General features: G+C 42.2%; 1 protein-coding gene across 1 annotated transcript; it reads right to left on the bottom strand.

Moving 5' to 3' along the window:
* Positions 1-506: 506 nt before the first annotated feature.
* Positions 507-12725, bottom strand: FCGR1A (Fc gamma receptor Ia). The gene is made up of 6 exons (XM_080649494.1): positions 12610-12725; positions 11923-11943; positions 10899-11153; positions 5307-5552; positions 1803-2087; positions 507-1044 (listed from the first exon to the last, which is right to left on the bottom strand). Exons 1-6 carry the CDS (start codon positions 12638-12640, stop codon positions 695-697), a joined length of 1188 nt encoding a protein of 395 aa, XP_080505620.1. The 5' UTR covers positions 12641-12725; the 3' UTR covers positions 507-694.
* Positions 12726-15215: the final 2490 nt, after the last annotated feature.

The raw sequence follows: 15215 nt of genomic DNA, 5'->3' as shown, positions 1-15215 counted from the left end.
CTAGGAAAAGCAGCCGTTACATTCTGCTTTTCCAAAGCGCAGGGATTGAGGACAGACAAGCAGGAACCCTGGTTGTCTCTGGACACAGGGAAGTTATGAGAAAGCCTCAAATGAAAAGGCAAAAATAATGCACCCATTTCTCATTGTGAGTTATTCCCTTATGTCCCTTTAACATGTATGGACACCTTCCCTGCTGGTGCGCTAAAGAAGAAAAGGTATCAAGTAACCATCCTGAGCCCCACAGAGATGTGAGCTCTCATTTCCACAGTCTCTCAGAAGTCATTTGCAAGTTATATTTCCTTCTTTTTGGTCTATACTTTTCCTGCTTGTATCCCTCCTCTCTCTCTCTCTCTCTCTCTCTCTCTCTCTCTCTCTCTCTCTCTCTCTCTCTCTCTCTCCTTATTCATTCTGTCTCTTTCTGGCTTAATCTCTTGTACATATGCAAAAGACTTACCTTTTCACCCTGTCCCCAGAAATATTGCTCAAAATACTTAATAGGATAATCAGGTTAGACTTCTAGTTTTTAAAGATTGCTTTAGAGGAGGTCTCACATCAAATCATCCCTGATTATAAAATTTCCAAGTTTATCTTCATTAAAGTCAACTCATTTATTTGCTTTATTTAAGAGTTAGTCAGGTGCCATGGGACTCACAGTTCTAGTGTCTTTTAACTTTTGGAGGTTGTGCCCCAATGGTCACACAAAGAGGAAGAGGTAGGGACTGCTTTGATTTATGGGCACCCACTGAGCTGCTGCTGCTGCTGCTGCTCCTGGAGCTTCTGGAATGCCCTTTCTTGCAGCTGTTCTTGTTCCTGCTATTTCGGCTCTTCTTCTAAATGTCTGTCTTCTCAAAAGTAAGAAGTTACCTTCTTCCCCTGGTTCCTTCTTCCCCTGGTTGGAGTCCAAAGGAATTTCTAAAATCCACGTTTTGTTTCTTTGCAGTTTCTTATGTATTATCACACACAAAACAGTGTTCACCAAAAATATTATTGCCATTACCAGATAGAACAGACCATGAAACCAGACAGAAGTTGGTGACTGGAGGCCTGTAAAAGAAAATGACAAAGAGAAGAAATGCCATTCAGAAACCAGAGGGATCTGACTGAGTTATGTGGAAGAGAAGGTTGGCTGAGACCTGCTATGCCTGTCCCCAGTGGAGACACTGATACTTTCAGGAGCAGGAAGGAGCTGGAGGTGGCTCCAGCTGGGCTACATGGGGTACCGACAAGGCGCGGGCTCCTCATAAGACCTGAACTGCCAGGGCCCTGTCAGTGGACAGAGACAACTGCTATTTCTATGTAAGGCTTGAAATGAATTCGGGTTGAAGATAAATATTTCCCGCCAAGGAGTTTTTCTTCTGGAGCTCACAATCCCTTCACCTCAGCCAGATACAGACATTTGGGGATTTATGTGCAATCCACAAAATCCCCAGCCGCCACCCTACCATGTGAGCTCCTTCAAGTAACAACTGCATCCCAATACCTGTGACAATAGAGAGGAGGAACTTTATATATTGCCGATTAGCTTGTCAGGGAAAGAGAGGGAGAGAAAAGGGAGGCAGAGAGAGAAAGAAAGAGAAAATATAGGAGAGAAAAGAAAGACGGAAATAAACAGAGGAAGGAAGGGAGAGGGGATGAAATGATGTTTATAAGGAGAATAGTGAAGTTTTGAATCAAGGGTGGAAAGGCCTGTTCATGGGTTTTTCCTGTCCGGGCCATGAATCCCCTGAAACAGACCTCAGTCCCATAGGAGAAAAGGGAGCATCCTTCTTTGGTGCCAGTCAGTTCCCATCGTTCTCACTCACCAAGCACTTGAAGCTCCAACTCAGGGCTGGGCTTGATGACATCTCCGTCTTCTGTGGCAGCCTCACACCAGTAGAACCCGGAATCTTCTCTGTTAGCAGTTACTATCTGGTAGTCAGAAGACGTGGTCCTGCTCACCAGGGTCTTATTTGCCACGTAGAAGGAGAAGTAGAGCTGCACCCGAGGGCTGTGTGGGAGCACCCTTGTTTCACAACTCAGATTGACTGGATTCCCCTCGAGGAGGGGGGATGAAGAGGATGCTCTCAGCACTGGGGCTGGAAACAGCTCTAAAGAAAATGTTGACAGTTACCTGACTCAGAGTCAAGGTTCTTTTTGCAGAAGATATACCCCCTCCTCCTTTGGGAACCTGTCCCTGGAGAGTGTACCCATAAAACATAATTTTCCCCACTTCCAGCCGAGAGGCATTCTTGGGGGTTCCTCATAGATATAGTTACCAGCTTGCTCACATCCTACTGGGGAAAATCCTCTACATGATCCATGCTTCCCTGACTGCTACGTATTGTATGACCATGCCCTTTGGTATGATGGACCAGGAGTGGACACACCCACACCCTAGCCAGTTCAGTGTCTCACACGATAATTTCTTGCCCTTTTTTTTTTTTTTTTTCAGACAGAAAGAAAAAAGGCGCTAGTAGTTATGAGTACTGAGATGAAAGGCCATTAAAGAGTCGCAACAAAGGCCACGGGCAAATGGAGCAGAGGAAGCTACTTAGTCAGCAGAGGCTCAGAAAGAAGTGGAACTAGGGAGGCCACATTTCCCCTGAGAGATAGATGGAAAGTATAACAGTCCCAATGTCTCCCTGGCCTCTGTTTCCTATGGCGCTTTTATGAGAGTCCATGGGTTATTTTCTAATAACGCCCTCCCTACCTTGAGTGAGTCTCTATTCCTTGCAACTAAAATAAAATCGGAGGATCCAAGATGGCGGCATAGGTAAACACCTAAACTGCTGCCTCGCACAACAATTTCAAAACTACAACTAAAAGACAAAACGTCTATCACCCAGAACCACGGGAAAGCTGGCTGAGTGGAAGTTCTACAACTAGAAGGAAAGAGCAAACAGCATTGAGGGGTGCACAAGCGCGGAAAAGCTGAGGTACGGAGAGGCGCGAATCGGGAGCGCAGCTGTTTTCAACCCGAAGGGAGATAAGCCCCCGATTACTCCGAACTCCAGTTTCTGGGGAGACGCGGGGGACCCAAACTCCTATGGGGAGAAGGGGAGAAGCTGGACTGTCTGCCGTGGGGTCGGAAAGTGAGGGAGGCTTGCTTGCAGGACTGCGCGCAGGAATAATTGTTTACTGTGCTGGGGCGCAAGACGCGGGGACGCGGTGGGAGCCGCGAAGCCGGCTTCTGGCAGCCATCGCTGTTTGCCACGCCCTAGCCTAGTGACGCCCTGAGACCCCGCCCCGCACAACCTACAAACCCACCCAAGCTCCAAGCAACGGCTTTAGCATATGAATGGCCTGCCCTATCACAGTTTAACCTAGCAAACTTGCAGCCCGGGTCAGACAGCTCCAAACCCTCCAAACCCCAAGCAAAGAGGAGAAAACTGTAGTTCTCGCTGTAGCTCCTGCTGGGTGGCCTCAGACAGTAGCTGACCTGCACCCCATTGGAGATCCAGAAGCCAGTATACCTAGTGGTCAGTGTGAGATACCAGATTTCAACTCCTCACATCCATAAGTGACACATTCAAGAGGCAGACTCAGTGAGCACCAAAGCCCCACTGAAACAAGTCCTGCACCATAAGCGTGTCTCCAGCGCAGCAGTTCTTCCATTATAGACACAGCGGGTCCTCACAGCCAATTGGCCTGGAGGTCAATTCCTCCTAGTGTACCAACAGCAATCAAGGCTTAACTACACCAAGACTTCGCACTCAGCCCACAAAGGGGTGTACCAAAGGCATCCACCTCAGGTGATTGGGGAGGCTGAGCTACTGGCCCCTATAGGTCACCTGCCACACAAAGCCACTCCATCAACACAGGGAAGCAGCAAAATGCCCAGACAAAGAAACATGTCACGAATGAGAGAAATGGAGGAAAGCAAACTACTGGACGACATAGAGTTCAGAATCACATTTATAAGGTTACTCAAGAATCTTCTAAAAACCGCTGAGGAACTTAGTGAGACCTTTAAGGATCTTAATGAGAATGCCAAAAAAATGGAAAAGGACCAGTCAGAAATTAAGCATACACTGTCTGAAATAAAGAATATACAGAAACTCAACTGTAGATCAACGTACCCCAAGAATCAAACCAAAGATCTGAAATATGAGGAAACAAAAAACACCCAACCAGAAAAACAAAAAGAAAAAATCCAAAAATATGAAGATAGTGTAAGGAGCCTCTGGGACAACTTTAAGCATACCAACATCCGAATTTTTGGGGTGCCAGAAGAAGACAGAGAGCAAAATATTGAAAACATATTAGAAGAAATAATGACAGAAAACTTTCCCTACCTGGTGAAAGAAATAGACTTATAAGTTCAGGAAGCACACAGAACCCCATATAAGAGGAATCCAAAGAGGACCACACCAAGACACATCATAATTAAAATGCCAAGAGCAAAAGACAGAGAATCTTGAAAGCAGCAAGAGAAAAACGGTTAGTTACCTACAAGGGAGCACCCATACGACTGTCAGCTGATTTCTCGGCAGAAACTATGCAGGCCAGAAGCGAGTGGCAAGAAATATTCAAAGTGATGAACAGCAAGAACCTACAACCAAGATTACTCTACCCAGCAAAGCTATCATTCAGAACTGAAGGGCAGATAAAGAGCTTCACAGACAAGAAAAAGCTAAAGGAGTTCCTCACCACCAAACCAGGATTACATGAAATGCTGAAGGGTGTTCTTTAAGAAGAGGAAGAAGAAGAAAAAGGTAAAGATAAAAATTATGAACAACAAAATGACATCAAATACATACCAACAAGTGAATCTAAAAATCAAGTGAATAAAAAATCTGAAGAACAGAATGAACTGGTGAATATAATAGAATCAGGGATATAGAAAGGGAGTGGACTGACAACTCTCAGGGGGGAGGGGGTGTGAGGGGTGCGGGAAGAGATTGGACAAAAAGCTTACACCTATGGATGAAGACAGTGGCGGGGGGTAAGGGCATGGGGTGGGGTGGGGAATCAGGTGGAGGGGAGCTATGGGGAAAAAGGAACACCTGTAATAATCTGAACAATAAAGATTTATTTTAAAAATAAAATAAAATCGATGAAATGGATCCTCACTATGCCCTGGCCTTGACATTAGCTCCTGGGATTATTAAAGCGACACCATGGTATGCTGGAAAAAGCAATGGCCTGGGACCCAGGAAACTTTAGTTCTGGTCCCCACCCAGCCACTGGTCACCTTGTGGCCTCTAGTGAGGCAGTTCACCTCCCTGGAGCTCAGTTTCTTCACTTGCAAATTAAAGTGATGATTGATGATGGTTTCACTGGTCCTTAAAACTACATAAAGGTCTGTGATTATTCAGATACAATACCTTTCACAGTGATAGATACTCCTGCTGATGTGAAGTGCTTGCTTCCCTCGCAGTGATAGATGCCACTGTGACTCAGGTTGGTTTTCGGAATGGTGATTTCAGAATTCCAAGAAGAAAACTTAAAGGTCTTGTTATTGTGGTAGAAAAGCATATTGGACACCTTCCTATTCTTCCATCCATGACACCTCAAGGCCAGAGGTTCTCCTTCAATGACGACTCTGCTAGAGACCTGGAGTAGTAGCCAATCTGGAAAATGTGGACCCAACATATACGTATACAGTGGCAGAGGTACAAGGAAGCCAAAGCTTTCTTTTTTCTCCTTGAACATTCCAACCTACAGCCCTGCTGATTCTGAAGCCTATCTCCCATTCCTCAAATATCTTTAGCTTTGCTGGGAAGAAAAGTAATCTTTACCTGCAGCCCTGTACACAGCCCCTGTTATCTTCCCTTTTCAAATCTTAGAAGTTGGTTGGGACAGAAACAGTTTATCCTACGTGGTAGGCAGTATTCTAAGATGACCCCAAGAAGTCACACCCTTATATAATCCCCTTGAGAGTGGGTGGAACCTATAACTTGTTTCTAGAACCAGAATATGACAAAGGTTATGGGATGGCACTCCCATGATGATGTTACATTATCTAAGACTCCATCTCAGCTGTCTGGACTAAGAGACTCTCCTGCTGACCTTGAAGAAGTAAGCCGGCATGCTGTGAGAAAGCCTATGAGAGGCATATGGCAGGGGGCTCCAGCTGACAGCCAGCAAAAAGGTGGGGACTTCAGATATCTATCTCCCTATCTATCTCCCTCCCTCCCTAAAAAAAGGGGGAGGGGCAGGGACTTCAGTCTTAAAACCACAAGGAAATGCATTCTGCCAATGACCATGTGAGCTTGGAAGAACTGCAGGAAGGACCACAGCCCAGTCAACACCCAATGATAGCCTCAGGAGAACACCTAGCTACGATGTGCAGAGACTCCTCTCCAATGGAAAGATCATTAATGTATGTTGTCTTAAGCTAAGGTTTTCGTTCCATAGCAACAGAAAACTGATACACTCTAATTCCTGACTGATTTGCTAATGGGATCATACAGAGACCAAACTCACAAAATGGCAAACACACCCGGATGTATTTATGCTTCTAAATTGATAGAAATACTTATGTTCAGATCAGTGATATAGCTGATAAAAACAAGCTCCAAGTCAAATGGACCCTCACTTTTTTTTTTTTTTTTTTGGGGGGGGGGTGGTTCACTTTTGATGGATACCTCTACACATGACCAAAACTGCCTCCTTTACTTTTCCCTTCCCTGGGCAGTTGGTTTGGCTGAGAATGAGGTTCTTAAAGGAAAAAAGTGGAGAAGAGCCAGTAGTGCCCATCCCCCTCTAGAACTTATCCAAGAATGAAAGGCAGGCATGATTTTCAGTCTTGGATGCTGCCATAAGTTGCTTCCAAATGTAATAAATACTCTTTCCTCCCTATTCCTGTTCTCAACTAAGAGGTGCTCAAAGACTGCACTACCCAAACACAGGCACCTTTGCTTTATACATCCACAAACAGAGTGGGAAATTTTAACCTGCATCAGGAACTGTCCAAAATACAAAATACTAGCGATGATATAAAAGATCTGAATGAAATCAGTAGACTTAATTTCATGGATTTACATAGAATGCTGTACCTCAGAGAAAATTCACATACTTCCCAAATACACATGCAAGAGTTATACAAATTGAACACATACCAGGCTACAAAGCAATTTTCAACAAATACCAAGAAACTGATATATTTAACACAAATTCTAACCAAAATACCATAAAAGTAGAAATCAATAACAAAAATACCCTCCAAACACACTTCTAAATAAATCATGAGTCAAAGAAAGAGAGAAAGAAAGTTATAAATGAAATTTAAAATATTTAGCCTTAAAAGATAACAAGAGTATTACATATCAAAAATTGGGGGATGCAGCTTTTAGCAGATATTTCTACTCAAAAACCCATCTCTTACCTGACCGGCATGGCTCAGTGGTTGAGGTCGACCTGTGAACCAGTAGGTCACAGTTAAATTCCCAGTCATGGCACAAGCCCTGGTTGCAGGTTTGACCCCCGGTGTGGTGCATGCAGGAGGCAGCCCATCAATGATTCTCATCATTGATGTTTCTATCTCTCCCTCTCTGAACTCAATAAAAAAAAAAAAAAAAAAAAAAAAAAAAAAAAAAAAAACATTAAAAAAACACACCTCCTCCCTATTTTTATCACCTTGCAGTAGGATGGGAATGCTCATTTTAAACCACAGGATTAGGACTTGGGTCCACGAACCAGCCATATTCTCTTGGTTTCAGCACACACAGATTTAGTTGAAGTGACTGAGAGCTAATATAACTGCAATTAAATCTTCCATTGCTGACTAATTGGGGCAACCATTTTTTAAAAAGGCATAGAGAACATCAACCAAAAAACTTGATGCATTGTACTGTAGTAAAATTAAAAACCTTCGCTCATTGAAAAAGGAAACAACATAATGACATAGGAAAAAGGCAGGCCACAGAGTGGAAGTTATTTGCTACACTTGAAAAAGGGCTCATAGCCAGAATATATAAAGAGGTCCTACAAGTCAATAAGGAAAAGGCAGGCAACAAATTTTTTTAATTGGCAAAAAACCTAGACAGATACTTTACAAAAGAAGATGTCCAAATAAATAATAAACATGTGGAAAATGCTCAATATCATTAGTCATCAGGGAAATGCACATTAAAATCATAGTGTGATACGACTGCACATGTACCAGGAAGGCTACAGTGAAAAATACAGAAAACACCTACTCTTGAGGAACAACCACAACTCTCACACTGGGAGTGTGATGTGGCCTAACTACTTTGGTAAAGTAAGGTTGCATATTTTGTGACCCAGTAATACCACTCCTAGGCATATTCCAACAAATATGTGTATATGTGCACCAAAAGAAATGTACAAAAAGTGTCCACATTAATAGTATTTGTAAGAGGTCCAAACTAGAAACAACCCAAGTCCATGAATAAAATGGATAAATATGGAATACTATACAATAATGAGAACAAACTGCAACTTTACAACATTTATGAATCTTACAATTGACCTGAGTAAAAGAAGCCAGACACATCACTTCTTGGCCTTTTGGCTAAGATCAAGTGTAGTAGCTGTTCTTATCAGTTTAATACCTGATACAACCTCTATCTGAGGACATTATATTAAACTAGAGACCCAGTGCATGAAAATTCATGCACTGGAGGGGGGGTCCCTCAGCCTGGCCTGCCCCCTCTCACAGTCCAGGAGCCTTCAGGGGCAGAAGGCAACCCGGCAATCAGGGGAAGGCGACGCCCCATCACACCTCTGCTGCTGCCACTGCCGGCAGTGCAAGCTTCAGCCGGCCCTGGTTACCTGAGCTCAGGTGGCCCTGGGCTGCTGGGCAGCCGCCATCTGAGACTTGCCTGCACCTCGGGCAGCCCTGGGTGGCTGGGGGGCTGAGGGGACTGGGGGACTCTGGAGGCAGGGCTGAGGGGACTGGGTGCCGCCATCTTTGAGGATGGGGCAGTCAATTAGCATATTCCCTCCTTATTGGCTGTGGGTGCTGCCATCTTTGAGGGCGGGGCAGTCAATTAGCATATTCCCTCCTTATTGGCTGTGGGTGCTGCCATCTTCGAGGGTGGGGCAGTCAATTAGCATATTCCCTCCTTATTGGCTGTGGGCGCCACCATCTTTGCAATGGCGTGAGGGTCAATTAGCATATTCCCTCTTTATTAGATAGGATGGTATAGGAGATTGCTCCCTCCACTCCACCCATCGTCCTGGTATTGCAGCACACACAAGAGGAGGAAGAGGAAGAGGAGGAGGGGGGGGAGGAGGAGGAGGAGGCAGACACAAAGAATATATACTATACCCATTTATATGGAGTAAAAAAAAAAAACAGATGAAAACCTATGGAAGTCAACTTGGGAGTAGTTGACTAGAAATGAACTAGAGGGAGTTTCTGTGATTCTGGAAACATTTATCTGGGTGCAGTTTACTTGTGAAAATTCACTAAAGTATACACTGAAGGTTTATTGTATATTAAAATTCACATTAAAATATCATATAAAAATATAAAATACCTGCCAAGAAAAACTCTTTGGGGTTAATTGGGCTCAAATTCATAATCATGTTCTAACAGTCATTGCTGACAGGGGCCTCTCAAACACTTTGCATGTCAGGGGAAAGCCACAGATGGAGCTGCCAGCTTCCTGCACTGTATTCCTGCTGGCTAAGCAGGACCCATCTAAAGCAGTTCCTGGAATCCACTTTGAGAATATACATACCATTCTCAATAAGTCACCAACACTGGGGATTCCAGAGGCCAAGAAAATGACCTAACCCAGCCCTAGTTTGTTTTTTTTGTCACTTGAACTATGAAGCATTTCTGCTTCTGCTAGAACTACACGAAGTCTCTTGGTTAAGCAGTTGCCAGCTCCCCTCGCCTCTCTAGTATAGGAACTGATTCTTAGAGTTCTAAGAGACTTGAGAAACAGTGAGCTTTTCCTCTGACATTCTCAACATTTCCTTAGCTAAACCACATTTCCTCCAAAAGCAATTTAGTCCACTGAAATCTAATCCTGCCACCAGCCTGGGTTCACTTGGCATTATCAGTCACACAGAAGTTTTAGCTTAATGCTTTTGAATAACTAAATCATCCATTTGAATGGTTTATCCTGAATAATGAAACATTTTGCTCTGGAGAGTATTGCAGTCTCCATCTCTTGACAAGTAGAAACTTCTTACAGATTTAAAGCGGAAGGTAGGGTTTTATCTGCTTCTATTCATCAAGCAGTAAAAAAAAAAAAAAAAAAAAAAGAATGATTAAAGTTTCTCAGTAATTCCATGTCCAAGATATTATCTTATTATGCCCCCAGATGATCTGTATAAAGATATTTATTGCAGCATTGCTTGTAAAAGCAAAGAATGGAAACACACTAGAAGTTTAGGAAAAATGGTTCAATCAATTATAGCACAGCCTTGTGGCAGACATTTAAAAGTATGAGGTAGATCTCTTAATATAAACAGACCTTCATAGTATTTTAAGTAATAAAAGTAAGGTGTAGAATAGTATATAGAGTATTCTACCAACCACTTTCTTTTAAGTTTATATTATTAACAATTTTGTTTCTGTGGAAGTTGACTGCTGGACTAGGAGTTTGGGGTGGAAGGGAGACTTTATTGTTCATCGTTGTACATTTCTCCAAATTACTATTATTTACTATGGGCAGGTATAACTTTTTTTCAAGAAAACTAGATAATTTTGAATAATGATAAAATCGTAGGGTGAGTTTTACTCTAGATACCCTACTCACACCTGCCCCGGTTGGGGTGCTTTGGGGACACAGTTTAAGAACTCTAATGTGATCTTTTCATTATCTTGACTTTATTGCACCTGGTAGGCACATAGAGCTGAGACTCATATTCAGATAAATCAAGACACACACACACACACACACACACACACACACACACACACCCCTGACATCCAAAGAGGAGAAAACACACAGGAAGACGTAATTTCCAGCGCTCCTGCTCCATGCCATGCTTACCTCTGTGGACTTCCAGGTATACCGGGTCACTTGGCATGGAGGGACCTCTCTGGCACCTGTATTCACCAATATCATTGACACTGGCAGCAGGGATGCTGTAACTGGCAGTCAGGGTCTCAATGGCTGTGCCATTGAGAAACCACTGTGTAGAGTTGTCCCAAGGCAGGTGGGGTCCCTCACACCGTAAGGTTACACTTTCCTCTGGGAATACACTGACCCATGGAGGCTCCAAAGTGATCACAGACTTGGCAGTGTCTGCTTGTGGGGAGGGGGGAGGGGGACAAAAACGCAAACAAGTGGAGTGAAAGGAAAGGCTCTGAACACCTGGTGAGGTTTTCTGGATCGCACAAGGAAAACGATATGAATTTAGATTACATTGTAAAATAGGCAAGTGAAACCGGACAAAAGCTGGCCATTAGGAATGTCCAGACCTAGCTGCAGAGGGGTCTGTTCATGTTATTAAATCTGGGTGTTGCTGATTTGGGGTTCCTGAGAATTAAATGACCAATTTAGTTATCGCTGTTGGTAAACAATAAAACAGGGTTTTCAACTGGTGCAACTAGATTGGAGCCGATTTGCTCTATTGTCTCTGAGGGCTCATTTCAAGCCTTAATCAGCATCTATATTGGAAATCAAGGTTCAGACTCCCCACTTCGAAGCCTCCTGCTTGATTCTTTCTGAGAAGAAAAAAAACAAACCTCCGCTTTCTCATAAAAGGGACTAGTTTAGGGGATATTGGGAAACCCAGCAGAACTACTTCTTCTGTATGTTTGCAATTTTGGCCCTTTCCTGCTATTTAGGTATTTAGTCCAGAGGTCAGGGCTCATTTAGAAAATCTTAGAGAGAAACCTTACAAACCAGGATTTCATCAAAATCATACTCTGAATATTGGGGACTTCATATAATTTATAAATCTTTCTCCTTTCTACCCTCTCTCCATACTCTCTTCTTTAGGATAATGGACGCTATCTTTTGGAAGCAGAAATGTGACAGAGGAAGAGAAGTTGAGTTAGACATTACTCACATGTTTGCCCACAAGCTGGAACTGTAAGAGACCAAACAATAGAGATATCATCAATTCATCAGTGGAAGATGACAAGGAAGGGAGAAAGAGACAGACAGAATTAATATAGACTCTAAGGGGCCAACTTAGATTTCTTTAGTTTCTCTCTACTTCCTTTCCCAAAATCAGGTACCAATGGTACTGAACAGTCAACAGATGGTTATTGATGGGGCTTTATTCTGAAATGATGCTTCCAGGCTTAATGTTACTTCAGAGTCTCTCTTCCCATCCTTTGGATATAATAAACACCAATAAACCGTGGAAGCACAGACATAGCCGTCTCCATATTCATGAGTTCTAGCTAGGATACTAAAGAAAGTAAAAAAAATAAAAATAAAAAATCCCGAGTCCCGCCCTAGCCGGTTTGGGTCAGTGGATAGAATGTCAGCCTGCAGACTGATGAGTCGCAGGTTCGATTCTGGTCAAGGGCACATGCCTGGGTTTCGGACTCAATCCCCTGTGGCGGGGGCGGGGGGGGAGCCATGCAGGAGGTAGCCGATCAATGATTCTCTCTCATCATTGGTGTTTCTATCTCTCTCCCTCTCCCTTCCTCTCTGAAATCAATAAAAGTATTTATTTTTAAAAAATCCCGAGTTCCCTTAGCCAGTGCCTGTACCCTTCTAGTTACCCCTTCTAAGCCCAACTTACCCCAAAGGAGCAGAGCTGTTAAGAGCCACATGTTATCCCCAAGGTGGTGGGAGCAGTGAAAACTGTAACATGTAAGACACTGAAGAGACTCCGAGAGATCTGGAGCCACGATTAGAAAAGAGGAAGGAAATTACTTCTTCTGACCATTTTCATCATGTTCCTTTTCTGGGAAATACATCCAGAATTCTTGATGCACACTCTCCCCTTTCTCATACTTCTTAGCCCAGTGATCGGCAAACTCATTAGTCAACAGAGCCAAATATCAACAGTACAACGATTGAAATTTCTTTTGAGAGCCAAATTTTTTAAACTTAAACTATATAGGTAGGTACATTGTTATTAACTTAATTAGGGTACTCCTAAGCTGGCCTTTGCTAAAAACTCAAGGGGCCAAAGAGCCGCATGTGGCTCGCGAGCCGCAGTTTGCCAACCACTGTCTTAGCCTATCTTCCCTAGTTAGAAAGTCTGGGTTTTGGGCTTATGAAGCTCTAAGAATCCAAGGGAAGGGCTAATGTTTTATTGACATTCTATTCTGATTATATTCTCCTTCTAATTATGTTTCTTGGGGCTAGGATATGGCAAATCTCCGTTTTTAAAACTGGTTCCAAGCCTGGCTAATCCCTCCAAAAGTCGACCAGGGTGGGCACTTTATGTAAGTGGGGACTCCTGTTGGCATTGGGCTGGTGGCAGTGACCTTTTGTTGTCAGGCTTTATAGGACATCTTAACTTATGGTTGGTAGTGCATGTCTCCCTAACTTACCCATCTTCAGGAGTATCATAGTTATTCTTGTGTTTCTGCTCATTTAAAAATATTTGTTGGGCCCTAACCGGTTTGGCTCACTGGATAGAGCGTTGGCCTGTGGACTGAGGGGTCCCAGGTTCGATTCCAGTCAAGGGCATGTACCTTTGTTGCGGCACATCCCCAGTAAGGGGTGTGCAGGAGGCAGCTGATCGGTGTTTCTCTCTCATTGATGTTTCTAACTCTTTCCCTCTCTCTTCCTCTCCATAAAAAAATCAATAAAATAAATTAAAAATATATATATATATATATATATTTGTTGGGCTTTGAATTAGAATAACATTAAATATGTAAATTAACTTGGGTAGGATTTGTATCTTTATGTCATTGAGTTTTTTAAACCATAAATTTGGTATATCTGATCAATATTTTGGTGTTCCTTTCATAGCATTCGTAAGTTGCATAGTCTTCTCCATAAATGTTTTGGACAGATCTTATGGGATTTCTTCTTAGAGGGGTGTGTGTGTGTGTGTGTGTGTGTGTATCTTTGCTAATTCAAATGGTAATTTAAAATTTATAATTTCTAAATGTCTGCTTATGGTGTAATGGAAATGCAGTTGATTTAGGAGCAATGATTTTATATCCAGACTAGAGGCCCGGTGCACGAAATTCATGCCCTGGGGGGAGGGGTTCCCTCACATCCGGGAGCCCTCAGGGGATGTCTGACTACATCCTTAGTGCTGCTGCAGATGCGGGAGAGGCTCCGCCACAGCCAGCCATGAGCTGGGCTTCTGGCTGAGCGGTGCTCCCCCTGTGGGAGTGCATGGACCACCAGGAGGCAGCTCCTGCATTAAGCGTCTGCCCCCTGGTGGTCAGTGAGCATCATAGCGACTGGTTGTTCCACTGTTAGGTCGATTTGCATATTACCCTTTATTATATAGAATACTTAAAATGTTTTTCAGATTATTTATTTGCAGATTCTCATGTCTTTTTTGTAGACATTCATATTATCTTTAATTATTGTAGAGCTTTATTTCTTCCTTTTCAATACATATAAGACTATTTTCTGTAAGATTTTGAAAGATACATTTTTTTTAGGAAATGATGCTTTCTAAGTTTGCTTAATCATTTCACTGAATGCTTTTTTCTAAAAATTGAGAAGATACTTTTTCTCCTTAAATCTATTAATGTGGCTAATTATATTTATGGATTTTCTGCTGTTAAAAAACTTACATTTCTGAGTAAATCTAATTTTATCATAATTTATTAGAAAATTTTCAGTGCTGATGGATTTGACTTGTCAGTGTTTTGTACTTAATATTTCTGCATTTATATTTATCATAAATTTCACCAGAAGTTTGTCAATGCTATTAGTCTTTTCAAAGAACCAACTTTAAACTTTGTAGATTATATATATTGTATCTTGGGTTTTATATTTTAATTATTTTGCCCTTATCTTTATTATCTTCCTTCTTCTTTCTTTGGATTTTTTCTGTTCTTTTTCTAATTTTAAGTTTCATGCTTAGGTTATCAATTTTATCCTTTACTCACTTTTAATATAAGAGTTTCTTTTTTATCCTAAGTAATATTTTAGCCAAACCCATAAATCTGATTTATAATGTCTCAATTATTGGTTATTGATAAGTGTTTTAAATTTCCTTGACTTTTTTAATTAAGTTTTTTCTATTATTTGCAATTTTTCTCCATTTCCCTCTTCTCATCATTTGTAATTTTTACACACTATTTCTATTCTTAGTGATTCTGTTTTTTTATATAAGAAATTATAAAAATAATCACTAAGATGAAATAGAGGAGAATCCTTTCACCAATTACATGCTCTAGGCCAGTGGTCAGCAAACTCATTAGT

Source organism: Plecotus auritus (genome assembly GCF_963455305.1).
Source record: "Plecotus auritus genome assembly, chromosome: 12".
Lineage (NCBI taxonomy): Eukaryota > Metazoa > Chordata > Mammalia > Chiroptera > Vespertilionidae > Plecotus > Plecotus auritus.
Note: the sequence above shows the minus strand (reverse complement) of the source record. Positions and strands in the feature narration are given on the sequence as shown.

Excerpts from the sequence above, each read along its gene's own strand:
- FCGR1A (XM_080649494.1), bottom strand. The coding sequence starts at position 12,640 with ATGTGGCTCTTAACAGCTCTGCTCCTTTGGG. Across the intron at positions 2,088-5,306 it reads AGTATCTATCACTGTGAAAG|AGCTGTTTCCAGCCCCAGTG; the intron begins GTATTGTATCTG and ends CATTTTCTTTAG. Across the intron at positions 1,045-1,802 it reads GTTGGAGCTTCAAGTGCTTG|GCCTCCAGTCACCAACTTCT; the intron begins GTGAGTGAGAAC and ends TTTCTTTTACAG.